The 19,274-nt window shown below is 43.2% G+C and overlaps 1 protein-coding gene across 1 annotated transcript; it reads left to right on the top strand.

The window, feature by feature from the left end:
- The first annotated feature begins 700 nt into the window (after positions 1 to 700).
- LOC115784259 (NACHT, LRR and PYD domains-containing protein 12-like) lies at positions 701 to 12,822 on the top strand. Its single transcript, XM_030735420.1, has 10 exons — positions 701 to 747; positions 1,018 to 1,044; positions 1,129 to 1,272; positions 2,852 to 2,930; positions 3,093 to 3,288; positions 3,449 to 5,246; positions 8,093 to 8,266; positions 8,543 to 8,716; positions 12,074 to 12,120; positions 12,296 to 12,822. Exons 1-10 carry the CDS (start codon positions 701 to 703, stop codon positions 12,820 to 12,822), a joined length of 3,213 nt encoding a protein of 1,070 aa, XP_030591280.1.
- The last annotated feature ends 6,452 nt before the right edge of the window (positions 12,823 to 19,274 follow it).

Here is a 19,274-nt window from a genome sequence, read left to right as displayed (position 1 = left end):
CAGCTGCTAATGCGTTAGGCACCAAGCACCCCCTGCTGGCGGAACTACATATCAACCCAAAACACACATTTAGATGATTTGACAGTAACAAAAAGAGCAATAGTATTTGTCCCAAGCAAATGTGTCCTTTTTATAGAGTAAAAATTAAATGGGGGGCATCTATTTCTCTACCTCCATCTACACCCAGGTGCCACACATACAATAAGATTTTATGGTTAAAAAGGTAAAACAACAAAAAAGTGCTATATTCAACTTTTCTAAAGTGCTTCATAAATTAAACGTATTATTATTATTACTTTTATTATTATTATTATTATTATATTACACAAAAACAAGGGCCAAGAAGCACAAATGCAGAAACAGCCTCATGTGGTGACAGCAGCAAACAGAAGGTCTGATTTGACCTTAATCAGTCTGTATTTGTATCAGAGTCGTTAGTTCAGGCCAATGTAGTTAGATTAGATTGATTTCATGGTTGGAGATGCACCGCAGGACTACATAGTATCACTGCAACGTCTGCAAATTCTATTTTTAAAATACTCCAACGGCCAAATACAATCAAAAACAATTCTTCAGTCTTACCTGTGAAAGGTGATCCCACGTGATCCTGTTTGACTGTAAAATAGATCAAACAGCTCCACGAAGCACCAGAGTGCAGCATCTCTGTCATGTTATGTTTGCTGCTTTTACCACATCCAATATGGCGGTGACGCTGACGTACGAGTCAGCGCTCAATGCAGCGTCTATGTATATATGTCTGTGTGTATATATGTCTATGGCTGAGAGCCTGAAGGACAGTATAGGTGACCGCGCTGATGCCTGTTCATAATTTCAGCAGCATCAATAAAGTGTTGCTGAATGTTGTTGCTGTCAGAGGGAAACAGCGCTGAGTGATTTGTGTTTCCTCTGCAGGTGAAGGTAGAAAGTGTGTGTGAGCTGATGTGAATTCAGCAGCATGGATCAGTGTGAGGACAGAGAGGAGGGAGTCCCTCCCTCTAAAACCACTCTGTGTGGGGAACATGAGAGCCAGACCAAAGCTCAGAGGTGAGATGACCATCTCTAACTGTCCATGACTCTTCTCCATGTCACAGCTCAGCACTCACGTCACTGCTGCATCATTATTCACAGGAACCCACCTGGACCTGGACCTGGACCTGAACCTGAACCTGGACCTGGACCTGGACCCAAACCCAGCTGTGTGTCCTTAAAGAGTGACTGGTCTGTAGGTCGCATCATTGATTTTAAAGTCCAGCGTTCCTCTGCTGTAGAGAGGTGAGCTGTCAGTAACATGAACTCTTTGATTTAACTGCTTGATGTTGTTGGATAGAAACTGCAGTGCAAACACGTCGTTCCTTCAATCCCATTGAAACTGTCTCTGAAAAACAAGCCTTTGGTTTCTAAAGAGCTGAAAATCCACTTCAGCAAACAGGAAGTGATGATCGGGCTCATTTTTTCTTCCATCAGTCATGTTGTAGAAAGTCAGAGGGGTTCATTCTGCAGTGAAATCAATGAAACACCAACTTTACTGCACAGATTTCACTTTGACTCCTAAAACTTTGAGCATCAAAATGAGTCAAACTCTGGTTATTGTGGGTTTTTGTAAACTTGTAACAACAAAAGCTGCTCTCCACTTTTCTCCACTCTGAAAATCCAGCAAATAAAAATCAAAGTCTAATCTGCTGACATGGAAACTAAAGTTTGATCTTTGTGCCTGTTGGAGATCAGTTCATCTTCTGCTCACTGAACTGTGGACAGAAGCAGAAATTTGAAGCTTTTCCATGTAAATGTTTGTAGGCTTCAAGCATCCATCTGTCCACACAGGCTGTGTTGTGTTACTGCTGTATGTGTGCTGTGTGTGTCTGTCTTCTTACTCTGCACACATGAACTACACTGACTGTGAGCTGAGCCCAAACACAGCTGACCTACACTAAATCCTGCACCTGAATGCATCCTGAGCAGACACAGGTGACTGAAGCTGCTGCTGATTGGCTAACATGCAGCTCACATGATCTTATCCAGAAGAAGCAGAGAACCTCCCTGAAAGATGGAGCAGATGATCTTAAAAATGTGTTTAAATCCACATTTTGTCCAAAGTTTATTGTGGTGTCTCATTATTGATGTTCAGTCCCTGGGCTCCTGCAGTACCCAGTATTTCTGATATTGGTCCAGTCATATTTTCCTCCCTCTGATTCATTAAAGGTAACCAGGGTTACACAAGGTCACAAAGGGTCACCACAGCAGGTCTGCATGTTTTGGATCTGCAGAGTTTTTCCACTGCATGCCCTTCCTGAGCCAACCCCAGTTTGTGTGCACCACTGCATCCTGATTATCTGAAGTGTGCCTTGCTCACAGGACTTGTCAGTGGGTTTGTGACCTTATCTCCCAGCAGAGGGGATCAGTCTCATCTTGGGCAGTGACCTTGCTGGTAGAAAGCTGTTCCCTATGCTGAGAGCAGCAGACAGACCTGTGGGTTCCTAAACAGATATCTATATTGATCAAACCTCTCTAGGCCCTGTAGTGGATCCTGCCCCTGTTCTGACTCTATGCTCAGGTCCAAAAAGCTGAGACTTCACCCTCTTAGATACATGTATGGATTACTGCCAGGAAACAGCTGAGTCACAGCTAATTAGCAGCTCTGTAGTCAAGTAGGAAAGTACAGATGTTGGAGTTTGGAAGCCAGAATCATGAACTTCATCTAAAGTTGATGATCATCTCAAAGGGCTGATTTTTCTTCAGCCAAATGTTTTACAGCTAATAATCCTAAAGAGGACTTGATTTTGGCTTTTGCTCAGGAAAAATTCTCCTAAAAATTCTCCTGTGCTTGAACTCATTCTTGATGGTTCCTCCACAGAGTGGACCAGGAGAGCTCAGAGGGTCCCAGTGGTCAGTCTGCCCAGCAGCATCAAACACAGCTGGACTCCATATTTCAGGTCTGTACATGTACAACAACTACTGTTACATCTATTCTGCTCACAGTCATCTCCATGCTGCTCTTTGGAGACCAGTGGATTGTCAGTGTGTCCAACATGGATCTGATGTTTGGCTCCATGATTTCAGTCTGATTGGGTCATTCATAAAGTATTGTGTTCCAGCTGCTGGAGGACAACATCATCACTTTTGTGAAGGACGAGCTGAAGAAGATCCAGAAGCTTCTGAGTCCAGATTACCCAGAATGCTTAGAGAGGGAGGATGAAGAGCAGAGGAGCAGCAGAGAGGCATTTGTGAAGATCACACTGGACTTCCTGAGGAGAATGAAGCAGGAGGAGCTGGCTGAGCGTCTGCAGAGCAGTAAGAGGATTTCTCTAAAGACTGAAGCTGCTGGATGACTGAAGCATTTACTGATGTTTCAATAGATGGACCAACATGTATTCAAACAGGCATTCTTTAGGGACATGAAATAGTCACATCTATTTTGTAAAACATTAACCGGTTTTCTTTATTCATTTAGAACGTCCTGCAGTTTGTGGACGTGAACTTAAATCTGCTCTGAAGAAGAAGTTCCAGTGTGTGTTTGAGGGCATCGCTAAAGCAGGAAACCCAACCCTGCTGAATCAGATCTACACAGAGCTCTACATCACAGAGGGAGGGGCTGCAGAGGTCAATGAGGAACATGAGGTCAGACAGATTGAAACAGCATCCAGAAAACCAGACAAACCAGAAACAACAATCAGACAAGAAGACATCTTTAAAGGCTCACCTGGAAGAGATGAACCAATCAGAACAGTGCTGACAAAGGGAGTGGCTGGCATTGGGAAAACAGTCCTAACACAGAAATACACCCTCGACTGGGCTGAAGACAAAGCCAACCAGGACATCCAGTTCATGTTTCCATTGACTTTCAGAGAGCTGAATGTGCTGAAAGAGGAAAAGTTCAGCTTGGTGGAACTTGTTCATCACTTCTTCACTGAAACCAAAGAAGCAGGAATCTGCAGCTTTGAAGACTTCCAGGTTGTGTTCATCTTTGATGGTCTGGATGAGTGTCGACTTCCTCTGGACTTCCACAAAACTACAATCCTGACTGACCCTAGAAAGTCCACCTCAGTGGATGTGCTGCTGACAAACCTCATCAGGGGGAACCTGCTTCCCTCTGCTCGCCTCTGGATAACCACACGACCTGCAGCAGCCAATCAGATCCCTCCTCACTGTGTTGGCATGGTGACAGAGGTCAGAGGGTTCACTGACCCACAGAAGGAGGAGTACTTCAGGAAGAGATTCAGAGATGAGGAGCAGGCCAGCAGGATCATCTCCCACATCAAGACCTCACGAAGCCTCCACATCATGTGCCACATCCCAGTCTTCTGCTGGATCACTGCTACAGTTCTGGAGGATGTGCTGAAGACCAGAGAGGGAGGAGAGCTGCCCAAGACCCTGACTGAGATGTACATCCACTTCCTGGTGGTTCAGGCCAAAGTGAAGAAGGTCAAGTATGATGGAGGAGCTGAGACAGAGTCACACTGGAGTCCAAAGAGCAGGAAGATGATTAAATCTCTGGGAAAACTGGCTTTGGATCAGCTGCAGAAAGGAAACCTGATCTTCTATGAATCAGACCTGACAGAGTGTGGCATCGATATCAGAGCAGCCTCAGTGTACTCAGGAGTGTTCACACAGGTCTTTAAAGAGGAGAGAGGGCTGTACCAGGACAAGGTGTTCTGCTTCATCCATCTGAGTGTTCAGGAGTTTCTGGCTGCTCTTCATGTCCATCTGACCTTCATCAACTCTGGACTCAATCTGCTGGAAGAACAACAAACAACCTCCATGTGGTCTCAGTTATTTAACAAACCAAAACTCCCAGCTCTTCATCAGACTGCTGTGAACAAGGCCCTACAGAGTCCAAATGGACACCTGGACTTGTTCCTGCGCTTCCTCCTGGGTCTTTCACTGCAGACCAATCAGAGTCTCCTACGAGGCCTGCTGACACAGACAGGAAGTAGCTCACAGACCAATCAGGAAACAGTCCAGTACATTAAGAAGAAGCTCAATGAGAATCTGTCTGCAGAGAAAAGCATCAATCTGTTCCACTGTCTGAATGAACTGAATGATCGTTCTCTAGTGGAGGAGATCCAACAGTCCCTGAGATCAGGAAGTGTCTCCACAGATAAACTGTCTCCTGCTCAGTGGTCAGCTCTGGTCTTCATCTTACTGTCATCAGAAGAAGATCTGGATGTGTTTGACCTGCAGAAATACTCTGCTTCAGAGGAGGCTCTGCTGAGGCTGCTGCCAGTGGTCAAAGCCTCCAACAAAGCTCTGTGAGTAAATATGTGCTCATTTCTATTCTTAAAATGTTGATTACAGGCAGCATTAAGTCATCAGTTTCTCCCAGCACAGATCCATACCCTAATATATCCACAAATCATTTCATTTATAATACAGCGGAAACTGATTTGAATAATTTTATAATAAATTAAAATGTTTGTTTTTATGCAGTTCTCTGATTTAATATTTTAAAAACATTTTAGGCTCCAATACTGAAGCTTGGATTAACTTTTTTAGATTAGATTAGATTCAACTTTATTATCATTGTACACAATGTATACAACGAAAAGCACGTTCCAGAACACCCATCCAAACAAACATAAACACAACACGGGGGGTCAGGTGTCCTGAGGTCATGCAGCCGACTTGCAGCGCTACCTTTAACAGTTCCCAGAAAAAGAAAACAACACACATCATGGGGTAGTTAGGTTAAAAAAAAGTCATCTGGTACAGTGCTCAAAGTGAGAACCATACCAGGGTCCAAAAAACCACCTTAGCAAAGCATATTTGCATATTTAAAGCCAGGATAGCAATATGGTGGGGCGAGGGAAGGGCAGGAGGGTATGCAGACAAGAGGGTGGGGGCATTGTGGAGCCAGATGCCAGCTCCTAGCCAAAACAGTTCGCTGATAGTGATGGAAGTTCATCAGCGGCCGTGGTACACCAGATCCAGCTTCACAAAACACAAAAGGTAGGGGGGGGCGACCGTCACACATAGTCCTGGAGAGATATGATTACCAGCCCAAGGCCAGCTCGGGAGCCGAATTCCTGATAATGCAGATGTTGTTTTGGAACAGGCTGCTTGTTTTTCCAACAGCCTTCAGTCTCACTGGGGAACCTATTCAGTAATCCAATATTCCAAATTCATTAGTTACCGTCCTCACCGTGCAGAACCGAACCTTATCTCCAGGTCGAACCCCTCTCGCCTGCGAGCACGTTCTCAGCTGGGCTACTCGCCCGCTTTACGGCTCAGGTCCAACAGGCTGTGAGTCTGAGTTTGTATGGCCCTGCACAGCCCATCCACCTGGGTCAGCAGCCTCTGCAGATGTCGAACTGCCGCCCAGATTTTCTTAATTTCCCAGTAAATCAGGTATCCACCGAGCCCAAACAGAGAAGATACCGCTACCAAATAGCCGAATATATAGACGTCTTCCACGTCCTCGATCTCCAAGGCTGAGAAGCACACAGGTCTCCACGAGCTCCAAGAATCGATGACATATCCAACTGGGTCTGTTCCACTCAGACACGCAGGCTCCCCTTTCCCTGATCTCATAGTGGAAAAAATTCGATCGATGGTGTTCAGGGCCCAGTTTGCCAGATCCATGTTGCTTCAATCTTATTCTTGTTCGGACAGTGTGTGAGAGACGCTCTCACAGCAAGCAGGAGAGATGGGGAGGGCAGGGAGAGAGATATGCGACCGTCTCGGTCAAGAGCAGGAAGGAAACAAACTTTAAACATTTAAGGAGCTCAAATAAGTTTGATCTAACCACCCACGTCCAACACACTGAACCTGTGGACAACAGACCCACACTAACATGAGATTTCTCCTCAGTCCTTCCAAAAACTCTTCCTCCAGTTTTAGTCAGTGATTGTTCCACAAGCAACGAGGTTCAGTCCATCCACCCTAACTCTAAAAACAGAAGATTAAAAAATAATCCAATCTAAATCAAATCCAAAGATATTTTATGTGATCAAGGTATTTAAGCTGATTAAACAACATTCTGCACATTTTTCAAATCTATTTTTATGATTTATTTAAAATGTAATTTTAACGTATTTTCCCTCCTGTTTCACTTCCTCCAGAAAATAAAAACTACAGAGTTACAGTCTCCTTAGTCAGAGTGACCTTGGCCCAGATATTCAGCTTTAACCTTTCTGATTTCTGGTGAACCCAGAGCTCCCAGAAAAAAGTAATTAAAGCATGAAGAGTACATCCACACAGAAGAGCCCACATTTTTACCACTTTGCCATCATCGACCAGTGTAACTCATCCCCCTCTAATCTCATCAGAATCTCAGGGCAAGGTGTGATTTTCCTCGTTATATATGTTACAACAAGCCTCACCCATGAAATCACTCCATATCATATCACTGAAGCTCTGCAGTTTCTGACAAACTGAACTCAACTGTTTAAAATCTAAGCTTAGGCCCTGTGTCGTTTTGATGCGTTTCAGCCTTCCGTTTACATGGTGGCGTTTCAGAAATGATCTGTGTTTACACGATGACACATGAAACGATGAAAATGATGTAGTTCCCATGCCAGGCCACAAGTTGGCGTTTTTTTCTTTGCAAAGCTTGTTTACGCAAGACGTGCATGCGTGGAGGAACACAGTAGGAAGCGCGGCAAATTGTTCATATTTACAAAACGGCCAATGTGAGAGTTTTTGTGTGGACTGACGATGAGGTTGGATCGTGCTGCACACAACGCTGAATTACAAAATGGTAAAAACACAAGAAAAGCACAAGAAGCACTCGTGAATCCGCGAGTACTGTTTATCAATTCGCGCGCGCGTGGAAAACTGTGGCCGTCGCAACCATAGTGCGCATGTGCGAGTCACCTGTTTTCAAAACACCCTGGTTTCAAGCGTTCACACAACAATGCAGGCCAGTGGGATTCTAAAACGCTCCACTCTGGACCCCGTTTCAACCTATGAACTTCTAAAACAAAAATTTAGAGCTGGAAATGAGGTGATTATGTCACCTTTAAAATCACTGCAGTGTTCTTTATCCAAGCTCCTTCAGTTTATGATTACTGTTATGCATTAGTGTATGTGTGCTATTGGGCACTAAACCAAAAAAACATAATATGTCTTTAAAATTATCTTTTTTTTTTTCTTTAAGACTGAGTGGCTGTTTCCTCTCAGAGAAAAGCTGTGAAGCTCTGTCCTCAGTTCTCAGCTCACAGTCCTCTATTCTGAGAGAGTTGGACCTGAGTAACAACGACCTGCAGGATTCAGGACTGAAGCTTCTGTCTGCTGGCTTGAAGAGTCCACATTGTATGCTGGAAATTCTCAGGTCAGATCAAATGATATTGTGTTTTTCATTAAATAACAAAAATATCCAATAATAACTGTAGCTAATTAAGTGAAATTCATCCATTTATATTTGTATTTTTGGTATTTCAATCAAGTCACAGGAAACTGCTACATTTCTGACTTGTTTAACTATAAGACTGTAAGGATTTCAGCCAGTCATTAAACAAGATTAATTACTGCTAAATCTAGCAGCTCCTCACTGCATCATGAATACACTTTAACAACAGTGTTATTTGTCGTGTTCATTATCTTTCAGACTGAGCGCATGTAACCTGTCAGAGAGAAGCTGTGAATCTCTGTCCTCAGTTCTCAGCTCACAGTCCTCTAGTCTGAGAGAGTTGGACCTGAGTAACAACGACCTGCAGGATTCAGGACTGAAGCTTCTGTCTGCTGGCTTGAAGAGTCCACATTGTATGCTGGAAATTCTCAGGTCAGATCAAATGATATTGTGTTTTTCATTAAATAACAAAAATATCCAATAATAACTGTAGCTAATTCATCCATTTATATTTGTATTTTTGGTATTTCAATCAAGTCACAGGAAACTGCTACATTTCTGACTTGTTTAACTATAAGGCTGTAAGGATTTTAGCCAGTCATTAAACAAGACTAAATACTGTGAAATCTAGCAGCTCCTCACTGCATCATGAATACACTTTAACAGCAGTGTTATTTATTGTGTTCATTATCTTTCAGACTGAGGGTGTGTAAGCTGTCAGAGAGAAGCTGTGAAGCTCTGTCCTCAGTTCTCAGCTCACAGTCCTCTAGTCTGAGAGAGCTGGACCTAAGTACCAATGACCTGCAGGATTCAGGACTGACGCTTCTGTCTGCTGGCTTGAAGAGTCCACATAGTACACTGGAAATTCGCAGGTCAGGTTTCAGTCTTTTCCACAGATGATCATTTAAAACATGAATTTTATCAATGCATAAATGGCTTACTCATGCACAGCTGCATGTTCAAACATGATTTGTCAAATGACCTTTTATCTAACCCTGAAGGTCCTGTATTTTATCACTTTAAAACATTCCGATGTTAATCTTACTTATCCCTAGAATGTGTATTTCAAGTTTCAGCCTAAAATTATTATTCAGGTTTTTTTTCCCCAAGTCAAACCTGTACAGCCCAGCTTTGGAGGTCTAACAGTCTGTTTCAGGGTCTGTAGCTTTAAATGAAATGGCTGCTGGCCCCGCCCCTTCAAGAATGAGGTCACACATTCAATTCAGTTCAATTCAATTTTATTTATATAGCGCCAAATCACAACAAACAGTCGCCTCAAGGCGCTTTGTATTGTGGGTAAAGACCCTACAATAGCACATAAAGCAGCCAATAGGAGCAGTGTGTGGCATTCAGTATACTGTCTATGAGACCATGGTACCAATAAAGAGCTGAATGAGACACTAAGTGGTTTCTGACTTCCTCTCTGAGAGTTAACGTTATTATTTAATAATTTAATTTCTCAGCACAATCTGTTTATAACATGTGAATGTAGAGTTTGTCAGACAAGAATTCAAATTTAAGCCGTGCAAAACCATTGCTTGAGAAATAGCTTGAGTGTGTTGTCAGATATTTTTCTGTAGCAAAATATATCCATGAGAACTGACATCTTCTGAATGTATATTAAAATGCAGTATAAATGAGAGTAGAGAGCAGCAAACCAATAGAAGCTGAATTTAACTGCACTGAATTACAGTTGTGAATCAGCTCAGGGACCATCTGCAGAGGATGACACTAATTCCCTGTAGTGTCAGGATTTAGAGTTCATCATAGCACAGAAACAGCACTAGTGAAGGTTACTAATGATCGTATGACCTTTGACTGTGGACTGATCTCATGTTAGACCTCAATGCAGCATTCAAAACCCGTGATCCCAATATTTCTGTACAGAGATTAGAACACAGTTATTATTCTCTCACACAAACATTAGTCATGGAGCTCCACCCCAGAGCTCCACAGAGGAAGTTGTTCCTCTTGGTGTGATTATTCTGCGTGATGTAGTCGCAGATTTCAAAGCCAGTTTTCCATTTTGAGCTCATTTCCAGCTTCAAGTCTTTTAACAACCTTGTGCAGTTTGCAGATCTTCTAAGTTCTCAGCTGGTAGCGCTGCAATGATTAGTCGACATTGTCGACAATAATCGACAATAAAAATAGTTGATGACGAATTTAATTGTAGATAATAGTCGTTTTTTTATTACTGGTGATTTTTTTTTAACAGAGTAAGACATCTTCTTGCCCGTCTATCTCTGGCGAGCGTCACACATGCGCAATAGCATTCAGGGGCATGTTTTGCAGGGGCGTGCTTAGACGTGCTCATTCACTCCGTTTAAAAAAACGGAGTGAGTGTGAAATTGTCCCAAACCTTGGATCCGTTATTTTTCGAAGTGGAGTGAGACGTCTTCCTGTCCGTCTATCTCTGGCGAGCTTCACACGTGGGCAATCCCAAGTAATGACATAGAATTCCATTTCCGGGTCCAAACTGTCACGTGATCAATGTGCCGCAATGCTGTGGCCCTGGTTGTTTTAACCGATCTGACACGAAAAAAAAACACTCAGCTGTGATTTTACTGATGAGAAAGAGAAGCAGAAATGGCTGCAGTTAATCAGGTTTGTTACAATCATATTTAATAGTGAACAGTCATTGTTTATGCCATTGCTGTTTATTTAGGAGCATTTGGACCCGGCAGTGACCTCAGAATTAAAGACCGGCTAGCATTCAGCGGCATGTTTAGTCATGAGGGCTACTGGTGAAACTGTGCCAACTTTGTTTTACAGGGACGAAAAAGTACTTTATATTTTTTTATGGTTGGAAAAATGGACCGTTAAATTTATATCAGCAGCAAACCTGATTAAAATTTCTGAATGAAGTATCCATCTTCCGTGTGTTTACTACCACATTTTGAATAACCTTATGCTAAATGTAAAAGCTGATAGCTAAATAAGTGTCATTTCATAATTATGTGATTCATAATCCGATTAGTCGACTAATCGTTTCAATAGTCGATGACTAATCGACTATCAAAATAGTCGTTAGTTGCAGCCCTATCAGACAAAAGCTGCAAATTCCCTTCAATGAATCATTTTGAATTGATGTTCAAATGAAGATTCAAATGTTGTTCCAGTGTGAAAACAATGTGTAACTGGAAGATCCTGTGAAGCACTGCTGAAAGACAAAGAGCCCAACACGTGGACATCCTCTGTTCTAACATCATTTCAGCTGTTGGGTTAAATCCTCTTGACTTTTGTGCCTTTCTGACTGTATAAAGGACACTTTGAGACAAAAACAGGAAAACAATCTGATGGTGCTGCAGACTAATCCACAGGATCTGATCTCCTTGATGGATGGATCATTTTCCTATACTTGTCATATTCAAAGGTCAGACATCTTCAAGTGTGTGTGTGCCTCTGAAGCACAGCTGTGACTCTGTCACTTCTTTTCGTCTACTTAATGATGGAGAAGAAGTTTGATGAGACCAGTGCTGCATTTGAATGCTTTCTTTCTCATCAACAACATCCAGACTGAAAGCTTCAAAGAATGAACTCCAAAGGGTTCAAACAGGCTCCCACTGGCCATCACTGCCTCTGCCTGTAGCCGGGTCAGACCTGCAGCTGCAGGGTTTTGATGCTGATCTGAGAACAGTTCAATGATGCGGTCATCCCTCGTGGTGCTCGCAGCTTCACTTTCATCGGCCCTAAAGGGAAATTAGCCAGAACAAAAACATGTAGAAAACAGAGACGCAGACGCTCAGAGGAAGACAGGAAATAACCTCTGACCCCCCCTCCTCCTTTCAGGGCGGAGCCTGCTGGAGTGCGATGGCTGAGCCCAGGTCTGAGGAAGTGTAAGTGTGTTTTTAATGTGATTGATGAAAACAAAGCAGCACACATTCAACCATCTTCAAACTGTCACATCACTCATTCACATCTCTGATGTCAGGAGTCATCATCAAAGTGTCAATCAATGAACAGATGATGGATCAATAACTGCAGCTGGATTGTGTTTGTTCTCTCCATCAGATTCCTGTCAACTCACAATCGACACAAACACAGTACACACAAACCTACAACTGTCTGACAACAACAGGAAGGTGACATGTGTGGAGGAGGTTCAGTCATATCCTGATCATCCAGACAGGTTTGATGTTCTTCTTCAGCTGCTGTGTAGAAATGGTCTGACTGGTCGCTGTTACTGGGAGGTCGAGTGGAGAGGATACGTTTATATATCAGTGAGTTACAGAAGAATCAGAAGGAAAGGAGGCAGTAAAGACTGTGTGTTTGGATGGAATGATCAGTCCTGGAGTCTGAGCTGCTCTGATGATGGTCCTCTGTGTGTTTGGCACAATAACAGACAAACATCCTCCTCCTCCTCCTCCTCTGGCTCTAACAGAGTAGCAGTGTATGTGGACTGTCCTGCTGGCACTCTGTCCTTCTACAGAGTCTCCTCTGACACTCTGATCCACCTCCACACCTTCAACACCACATTCACTGAACCTCTTTATCCTGGGTTTTATGTCTGGTATGGTTCCTCAGTGTGTGTGTGCTGAGCTGAGTGTAAAGAGCGTCCTCCTGTTAGAGAAACACTCTGACTGTTGAACAGATAGTTCAGTCTGTACATGTCTGTCTCTTTCACTCACAAACACGTTTTCACATTCATGGATTCAATCAGTTGATGTTTGAAACTGTTCTCAATGATTCCTTGTAAACTTCTTCCTCTTCAGTCCTTTAAAGATGGAAGCTGCCATTATTCCAGGATCCACATGTGAATCACAGTGGATCCTTCACAGTGAATATCAGGATGTTGTGTTTCTCTGACGCTCACTTCACAACCAGCTCCTCTGCATTTTCAACAAGTCTGAGCTCCTTCAAATCCATCCAAATCTTTGATTTCTCTTTCTTAATGCCATTTTTCCAACCTCTCCACATGCTCTTACTGTTGGACTCATTTGTGATGGAAGCAGGACAGGAAGGAAGCTCTCAGCGGGAGCACCTTTTCACAATAAGAGCACATTTGCATGCTTTGTGCTTTTGAACTGATCCAATGACAGAAACATGAACTTCCATATTGATCAGATGTTGATGTGCAGCTCTGATGTCACTAACATCTCCTTGAAGTCTTCATTGATGGTGATTTGTGGCCCTCTGCTGGTGAGAAGATGAACTGCATGAAGTGTTTGAAATGAGCTTTTTCTAATTGGACTGCTGACTGCTGTTAACCACACTGAGACCAACACTGATGTCTTCAACACAAACACTGATGTGGATGAACAGTCACTAAAGACTATTAATGTCTATTTGTGTCTTTAACATGTTTGTGTTTGTCACAGAGAAACTCTGGATTGGATTTCTGGATCTTTGCTCTTTTCCCTGCAGTTCGTTCCCACAATGACTTCATGATGGAAATCTCTAATAAACTCATCAAATGAACAGCATGTCTCCCAGTGTTTGTGTGTCCTTTGTGCTCCTTGTTTCCAGTCTCTGCTGCTGTGTGCTGTGCTGCACTCACTCACAGATCAGAGTACATGTACAGTTATCCCAGCAACACCAGGAGGACACAAATGTTTGGCTTCATTTACAAACAACAATCTCAGCTATGGATTCAAACAGCAGCAAATAAGGTCAAAGGTCACCTGTGTGCTGAGCTCAGAGCTTCCATACTGCATTCTGCCAACAGTGTTATTGAAATGAAAGAATAAAGGACACGTCTATGAAAGCTTTTTCTGCTGTTTGTAAACATTCAAATCATCAATTCAAATCTTTCTGAAATTCATGATTAGGATTTTAGGGCAGCACGGTGGCGCAGTGGTTAGCACTGCTGCCTCACAGATAGAATACCATCTGGAAGGCCTGGGTTCAATTCCACCTTGGCCCAGGCCTCTCCCTCTCTCTGTGTGGAGTTTGCATGTTCTCCCCGTGCTTGCGTGGGTTTCCTCCCACATTCCAAAGACATGCACTTACTGGGGTTAGGTTAATTGGCTACTCTAAATTGCCCATAGGTGTGAATGTGAGTGTGAAAGGTTGTTCGTCTTTCTGTGTTGGCCCTGTGACAGGCTGGCGACCTGTTCAGGGTGTACCCTGCCTCTCGCCCTATGACAGCTGGGATAGGCTCCAGCCCCCCTGCGACCCTGAACAGGATAAGCGGAAGCGAATGGATGGATGGATTAGGATTTTAATTTGGTGACGTAGCTGATGGAAACCTCTGGACCTGATGTCATTGACCCGTTTCAGGACCACAGACATGACGTGTTCAGATTTCCAGCATTTGGTGACGTAGCATTCCTGGCTACGTCACCAACGTGTGTGAGAAGCTGTTCTCTCCAATGAAGTTTAATCAAAGCAAGCACAGGTCCAGGCTTCCAGATGCCCATCTCAGAGTTTCACTGTAAGATCCATCAGAGCAGATGTGGCTCAGCTCTGTGAGCTGAAGCGCTGCCAAGTATGTGTCAGGAACTAAAGCACAGATGGACTCAGGGCTTCTTTGTTTGTTGAGTGCAATGTTAAAACAAGTTGTTGGAGAAAAAAGATTTGCACTCACTCTTAAAAATGTGTGTATAAATGCACACTTGTGTTTGAGTTTATTGAACATGAAGACAGTCCTGTATGAGCAGCAGTCAGGGCTGGACTGGTAAAGATCACAGACATGTTCGCTGCTGTAGCCTCCACATCCTCTGAAACAGCAATGCTCCAGCAACAGCAGCTGTTGGCAGAGCCGGCCAGAGGCATAGGCGATATATGTGAGTGACAGGGGGCCCCCAAGCTCATCCACATTTGTCATGAAACTTTTTGGTTTGTGCCAATTTTTTTACAAATGCCAATTTCCTAAAAGAAAGAAGAGACTATTCTAACTGTCCAGATTTGTACACTTGTAACAACACTAATTTAATGAGTAGGCTACACTCTAATATTTCTGTCTCAGGCTGATGCTGAAAAGCTAATTCATGCATTTATTACTTCTAGGCTGGACTATTGTAATTCATTATTATCAGGCTGTCCTAAAAGCTCCCTGAAAAGCCTTCAGCTGATCCAAAATGCTGCAGCTAGAGTACTGACAGGGACTAGAAAGAGAGAGCAGATTTCTCCCATATTGGCTTCTCTTCATTGGCTCATAGTCCCATATCACCCCAACAGAGCACTTCTCTCTCAGACTGCTGGCTTACTTGTGGTTCCTCGGATACTTAAGAGTAGAATGGGAGGCAGAGCCTTCAGCTTTCAGGCCCCTCTTCTGTGGAACCAGCTCCCAGCTTGGATTCAGGAGACAGACACCCTCTCTATTTTTAAGATTAGGATGACTGTTGGGTTTTCTCTGTAATTATTGTAGGGTCTTTACCTTACAGTATAAAGTGCTTGAGGCGCCTGTTTGTTGTGAGTTGGTGCTGTATAAAAAAATTGAATTAAAAAATTGAATTGAAAAGGCTGAAACAGTAATGCATCCTAAAAATATTAATTATCAACTTTAACCCTAGAGCATTAATAACGATTAAGTTCAGAGGACAATGAAATGGTATGAAGGGGGCCCCAGATCAAATCTTGCTTGGGGCCCCTTCAAGGCTTGGGCCGGCTCAGCTGTAGGTGAAGACAGCAGCAGCAGCAGAGATGCAGGCTTTGGAAACCGAGGGACAGAGAGAGCGGGAAAGTGTACGTAAGCAGTTAGTTAGGTTAGGATAATACAGGGACTTTGAGGTGATGGAGGTAACGTTAGCTCTGTTACATGAGAATGATGAGCATTGGTGATTGATTAGTATCAATATTTATTGGTATTTGCATACTTCCCAAAATCTGGCAGCCACGGCACCTTAATCTGATAAAATAGCAAACGGTCAAAGCTGAGAAGTGTTGGATGAGCAGCAAGTGTCCATTTTAGGCTCCATCAGAGCATTTTAGATAATTAGGTTAAAGGTGTGCTGAAAGGCTGCACAGTAGTTTGAATTTGTAGCCTCTATGCTGGTTAAACATGTTTTAAGAAGCACTCAAACAGGTGAAATAACAGATTTTAAAACTGCTAAATGATACATAAAAGCTCTGCAATTAAAGCATAACTAAAGTAAGTGTAAAAAAAAGTATAAAAGTATTAGTAGCAAAAGGTATGCCCACATTGAATAAAAGTAAGAGTGTCAAATGCCAGGGCCGATTTTTTGTCCCAGAGAAATTATTCTGATATTGTGTTTTTTCATTAATTTTAAAAGGAGTGCTGCAGTTTGTCATCATCACCGACAGAGGGCAGTGAATGATCAAGAACGACGCCTTCAAAATAAAAGAACAAAGGTGCCAGTGAACATAGACCCCCCCCCCCCCCCCCCCCCCCCCCAATACATAAAACAAGTTAAACTAAGGTTGTATAAAGTACATTTAACTTAAAATGAGCCTCTTAGTGTACTATATTTATGACTTCCCGATTGACGTAAGGTAACATAGACTTTTTAATCAAAATAAACAGGTGAGTATTAAATCATTTCATACAGTTAAATGTCATTATGAATGTTTTTTACAAAAAAAAACTTGCTAAAAAAAGGTTTATATTCCATGTTAACAGACATTTTTAAGGGGTTACTGTGAGCGTGTATACACTGCACAGATACAGGAACACAGACGCCTAAAAATACTAATAACTCATAAGAAGCCCACATTAAATGCTGGCTGTGTGAGTCTACCTGTCAGTATTACCTGTCAGTATGTTGTGTTGGTGCCACTGTGTCCTTCTGCCGCTGGCCTGCAGTGACGGGCCGTCTGACTCCGGGGCCGTGTGCGCGGTTATGTAGGTGGTCCGGTACTCGGATGGATGCTGCGGGTCGATGAGCTCTCTGACGGCTCGGCCGCTGTGGTGCTGAGTCCGGTTTTCCATCTTTGAATCGATTCTCTGCAGAGAACCCGAGACAACGAAGAGCAAAGAGTTTAGTTTATCCTGTCCTTAATAAAGTGGTTAGTAATATATGGTTATAGTAGCTGAATTTCATGACCCTACCCAGGTTTACTTTAACCACATGTGTAGTTTCTTTATCCTGAAATTTAGCAAATTATAAACTAAAATGACGTTTAAATTTTATAAGTTCTGAATTAATAAAAAAATGTGTATTTAATGCAGGGAAATGAACAGAGCCTGTCTGCAGCCAACATGCAGAGAAACCTGCATCAAAAACACCACAAAAAGCAGAGGTGAAGAAATATGACACAGATTTGACCTAATTGGAGCAAATAAAGAATTCCAAATCCGTCGTTAAATATTTGAAAATCAAATGCAGGGATACGCGGAGTGAAAACAGTTTTCCACGTTACCGGAGTGACGCACTGGGGCGCGTGCACCTCGTTGCTGTGTGACTGCAGCACGCGCTGCAGCGGCGCGGCGTCGTCACTGAGATCGAGCCGGCTCCGGTGCTGCGACGGGGAGCTGGGATCTCTGAGGCGGAAGATGAGAGGACACCCATCAGCCGACCTGCCCGAATAACTCTGACCAAGAGGAGAGGAAAGCACTGAAATCACACCTGACAGGTGGTCTCATTTAAACCTCATTAGTTACACATTAGTTACATTATTAGATGAACAAATAAAGACCAGCATAAAAGATAAAAACCAGTGTTTGATTAACCAGAACTGTGCGTGTCCAACAGTCCACACAATACAGTGAATGCACTGAAATGACCCCACACTGGGGGCTAACCTGGGTGTGGGTGGTGGTATAGCAGGGTGCTGTGTCGCCCAGGCTCAGGGTGCTCTGATGCATGGGTCTCGGTCTGAAGCGCCTCGGTTTATTTTGACAGCGCGGCCCGCAGCGGGGTGAAGCCGGGTCTCCGCCCGTCGCCATCATGCCGTCAATCACAGCTCTGTCAGCTCAGCTTCAGACAGAAGAGAAAACTACAGTCACAATAACATTAAAAACAGAGTCTATTAACCAAGCATCAAAACACAATCCCATAATAGTTTACGCTCACCGGTCACTTCATTAGGTACTCCTGCTCATTCATGTAAATAATCAGCCAATCACAGCAGCTCAGTGCGTTTAGGCACGCTGAAGTTCAAAGATCAGAATGAGAGCTGAGAGATTTTGATTTTGTGGCATGTTTGCTGGCTGGTCTGAGTATTTCAGAAACTGCTGATCTGCTGGGATTTTCCCACACAGCCATCTCTAGTTTACAGAGAAGCTCTGAAAAAGAGAAAATACCCAGTGAGCAGCAGCTGGGAGAAAATGCCTGGTTGAGGTCAGAGGTCAAAGGAGCATGGCCAGACTCCTTTGAGCTGATAGGAAGGCAACAGGAACTCTAATAACGTGATTTCTGCTGCAACAGTCAGACGATCAGGTCAGAGTTTGGTGGTCTGGTGGTGTGATGGTGTGGGGGACATTTTCTGGGCTCCTGAGTACCAGCTGAGCATCGTTTAAACACCACAGCCTGCCTGAGTGCTGCTGACTGTGATGATCTCTCTGTGACCACAGCGTACCCACCATCATGGCTCAAACTGCTTTCTTAGACATGACAGCGAGTCCACTGCACTCAGATGGCCTCCACAGTCAGATCTCAGTCCAGCAGAGCACCTTTGGGATGTGGTGGAACGAGAGGTTCACGTCGTGGATCCGGCTGACAAATCTGCAGCAGCTGTGAGACGCTGATGGATCAAAATCTACCCACAAGCCATCCGTCTGCTCAACTCTGAGCCCTAACTGGACCATTATTGCACAATGTAAATATTATAATTTATAATCTATAATTCCACGTAAAAGTGTGCATAGTGTATAGTATATAGAGTATAGTGTATAGTGTGAATTACTTTTTTTTATTTTTATTCTTCTTCTTCTTATTTATATGTGTGTGTATATATGGTTGCAGGTACAAAATACATTTCACTGTGCATTGTACTGTGTATAACTGTGCATGTGACGAATAAACACTATCTTAATCTTAATCTTAAATCTCTGAAGAGTCTGAGCCGTGAAAAACTAAAGCAGCTCTGAAGGCAAAAGGGGGCCAAGCAGGTACTAGGAAGGTGTGCATAATGAAGCTTTTAAAGATGC

The sequence above is a fragment of the Archocentrus centrarchus genome, chromosome 8 (genome assembly GCF_007364275.1).
Source record: "Archocentrus centrarchus isolate MPI-CPG fArcCen1 chromosome 8, fArcCen1, whole genome shotgun sequence".
Lineage (NCBI taxonomy): Eukaryota > Metazoa > Chordata > Actinopteri > Cichliformes > Cichlidae > Archocentrus > Archocentrus centrarchus.
The sequence above is the reverse complement of the archived record's forward strand: the minus strand, read 5'-3'. Positions and strand labels throughout refer to the sequence as shown.